Source organism: Quercus lobata, chromosome 2, assembly GCF_001633185.2.
Source record: "Quercus lobata isolate SW786 chromosome 2, ValleyOak3.0 Primary Assembly, whole genome shotgun sequence".
In the NCBI taxonomy this organism is placed as follows: Eukaryota; Viridiplantae; Streptophyta; class Magnoliopsida; order Fagales; family Fagaceae; genus Quercus; species Quercus lobata.
This window is the reverse complement of record NC_044905.1, coordinates 41239797-41243426: the sequence shown is the minus strand read 5'-3', so window position 1 is coordinate 41243426 and position 3630 is coordinate 41239797. Positions and strand designations below refer to the sequence as shown.

At 43.7% G+C, this 3630-nt stretch overlaps 1 protein-coding gene across 1 annotated transcript; it reads left to right on the top strand.

Moving 5' to 3' along the window:
- Window positions 1–535: 535 nt before the first annotated feature.
- LOC115964526 lies at window positions 536–3393 on the top strand. Its single transcript, XM_031083825.1, has 2 exons — window positions 536–799; window positions 2926–3393. Exons 1-2 carry the CDS (start codon window positions 536–538, stop codon window positions 3391–3393), a joined length of 732 nt encoding a protein of 243 aa, XP_030939685.1.
- The last annotated feature ends 237 nt before the right edge of the window (window positions 3394–3630 follow it).

Here is a 3630-nt window from a genome sequence, read left to right as displayed (position 1 = left end):
GAGTCCCGAACCGCCAGATTGTATGATGGCTCAAAGAGAAATCATAGAGGACCTAGTCAAGGAAGCACAAATCCAGCCTGAGGAGGAATTGGAAGAGGTAAACTTAGGGTTTGGTCTGGGATTCCAAAAACCTATTTTCATTAGCAGTTAATTAGCAGCACAAGAAAAAGAACAATTAGTAGCATTACTCAGGAGATATGCGGATATGTTTGCATGGACATACGATGAGATGCCTAGCCTGGATCCAGGACTAGTAGTCCACGCTCTCAATGTGGACCCGGGAGTCAAGCCAATGGTCCAACCAGCTAGGATCTTTCACACTGATATAAAGGCTCAAATAACTCAAGAAGTCAAGAAGTTGCTGGCAGCTGGGTTCATCAAGCCAATCCAGCATCCCAAATGGCTCTCCAACATAGTACCTGTGAAGAAGAAGAATGGCCAAATCTGATGTTGTGTGGATTTTGGTAATCTAAACAAGGCATGTCCAAAAGATAAGTTCCCCTTGCCTAATATTGATCTCCTTATAGATTCAGCTATGGGAAACTCCATGTTTTCATTTATGGATGGATATAGTGGGTATAACCAAATTCGCATGGCAGCCAAAGATGCAAAGAAGACAGCATTTAGAACCTCGATTGGAAATTTTTATTACACTATGATGCCCTTTGGCCTTAAAAATGTGATGGCCACATACCAGCAGACCATGACAACTATCTTCCATGATATGATGCATAAGGAAATGGAAAATTATGTGGATGACATTGTGGTAAAGTCAAAAACCAGGGCAGGAAACTTCCAGGTACTTGAACAAGTTTTTGAAAGGTGTAGGAAGTACAAACTATGCATGAATCCCGTGAAGTGTGCCTTTGGAGTATCTACTGGAAAATTTCTTGGATTCCTAGTACATCACAGAGGCATAAGTGTGGATCCAATTTAGGCCACAGCCATCGCAATAATGAAAAGGCCTACAATGGTTAAAGAGCTCAAAAGTTTCCTAGGGAGGGTCTCCTACATTAGGAGGTTTATGTCAAGATTAGTTTCGGTCACAAGTGATTTATCCAAACTGTTGAAAAAGGAGGCTGAGTTCACTTGGGGAACTGAACAGCAAGAAGCCTTAAGAGGATCCAGCAAATCATGAATCATCTGCCTACCCTGCAAGTACCAGTACGTGGACGACCCCTGTTGCTATACTTAGCATCAAACTCCCAAGCCATAGAAGCCCTGCTAGCACAGGAAGATGATAGGAATAAGTAACCTATTTATTATGTTAGCAAGACATTAAAAGATATGGAAACCAAGTACCCCAAGATAGACAGAGCATGTCTAGTGGCCATCTACACGTCCCAAAGGTTAAAACGGTACTTCTCAGCCCACCAGATCCTCTTGGTAACCAAGTCACATCCCATAAAAGCACTCCTTCATCAACCTCTCCTCACGAGAAGAATAGCATAGTAGCTGGTCTTGTTCGCTTAATATGACATCGGCCTCAAGACCCCCAAGGCTATCAAAAATCAAGCCATAGTAAATCTGCTAGCCCAGTTGCCAAGGGAAGAAGGGTGTTCACTAAGCAAGGAGATCCCCGAGGAAGTGGTAGTAGCGGAACTCCTAGGAAAGAAGTGGACAATGAGGTTTGATGGGTCAGCAACGACAACCTCAAATGGCGTGGGAATTGTCCTAAGTTGCGAAGATGGGGATACCATGCCATTATCCTTCAAGCTGTGGTTTTCCTGTTCAAATAATGCTGTTGAATACGAGGCACACCTGACTGGGTTGGCCATAGAGCTTAACATAGGGGTAAAGCATATGAGGGTTTTGTGAGACTCCAACCTCGTGGTCTCCCAAGTAAAGGGTGATTTCACACTAAGAGAGCAAAGTTTGGAAGCTTACAAAACTTAGGCACAAAAGGTGGAGCAAAAATTCTAGACCTTCAATATGGAGTACGCCCAAAGGAGTAAAAACAGATTCACTGATGCACTAGCCACCTTGGGATCCCAATACCATTTAAAGGCAAAAGTACTCTAATAAGGGTAAGTAAGCAAGAACATTCCATTATAGGGATTCTCAAAAAAATGTTCCTTTAAGAACCAAAACAGAAAGATTGGAGAGATGAGATAAAAGGGAGGATAGACAAGTTGGGGCATGAAGGAAGTATCAAAGAACTAAAAGACTACACTTTGATGGAAGGAAAGCTGTGCAGGAGGCTTCCCGGAGGGATCCTGTCTAGGTGCATCAATGAGAAAGAAAAGAAGTTGAGATTAGAAGAACTACACAGCCAGGTTTGTGGGATTACAGAAAAGATCAGCCTATATAGAAGGATGCAGCGCATGGGGTACTACTGGCCAAATATGAACAAAGAGGCTACAACTGACAGGAGGAATGTCAAAAGTGTCAGCTCTCGATGGACAAAGAAAAAATTTATGCTGTGTTTGTGACAGAGGATTGAAAGACCCCATTCATAGAATACTTGGCTCAAGGGGTCCTTCCAACTGACAGGACACTGGCCCACCAACTTAGGAAACTCACCATTAGATACTTCTTGTAGAATGGAGTCTTGTTAAAAAAAAAAGGTACAGCAGGGATCCTCTAAGATGCCTGGGGCCTAGGGAAGCCAGAAAAGCAATCAGGGAAGTCCACTCTGGTGACTATGGGAGTCACCCAGGGAAAAGAAGGCTCTACAGGTAGCTGTTGCAGTTGGGGTACTATTGGTCTACAATGAAAAAGGACCCTAAGGAGCTAGTCAAAACGTGTCATGCATGCCAAGTACTTGGAGATGCAATCCATACTCATCCAAAAGTGCTACAAGATATGACCACACCATGGCCTTTCCACATTTAAGAGCTTGATCTTATAGGACCCATAAACGCTCCTTCCAATGGTCATATATAGATCTTGGCAGTCACTGAGTATTTTTCAAAATGGGTAAAGGCTATCCCTTTGAAAAATGCCACTAGAGCAGCTGTGGCAAACTTCATTCGGGAACACATCAGCACACGATTTGGGATCCCCAAGAGACTGATCAGCAATAATGGAACCCTGTTCATAAATAAGGATATGAAAAACCTGACTGAGGCGTATCACATCAAGCATGTGAGGTCCACACCATATTATCCACAAGGAAATGGCCAGGTCGAGGCTACCTACAGGGGGATACTCAAAATCCTCAAGGAAATGAAACATGAGTATAGGGAGAAGTGGAGTGCCCACTTGACAGATGTACTCTGGGCATGTAGGAGTTCCCTAAAGACAGCCATAGGATTTTCACCGTTTTTCCTAGTTTATGGGACCGTTTTTCCTAATTTATGGGACAGAAGCTATCAGCCCCGTGGAGCTAGTCATCCCTACACCAAGAGTAGTACTCGAAGAAATCAAAGGAGGCACAAATGGCATAAATAGTGAAAGAAGGTTGGCAGATCTGGGGTTAGAAGAAGAACGAGAAGTGGCCAAGAGGAGCCAGATGTACCAGTAGAGAATGGCTAAAGCATACGCACAAACAATACACCCAAGAGCCTTCACGAAAGGGCAGCTGGTATTAAGAGTAGCAAAGCATGTAAGGAAGAATATCCCAGGACCCTCCAAATTTGCTCCAAAGTGGGAGGGGCCCTACATTATCAAGGAAGCCCACGACAGTGG

Bases quoted from the DNA above. Each gene is read 5' to 3' on its own strand.
- LOC115964526 (XM_031083825.1), top strand. From the start codon at position 536: ATGGGAAACTCCATGTTTTCATTTATGGATGGATATAGTGGGTATAAC. The intron at 800-2,925 runs GTACTTGAACAA...AAATGGGTAAAG, and splicing joins CCAGGGCAGGAAACTTCCAG to GCTATCCCTTTGAAAAATGC.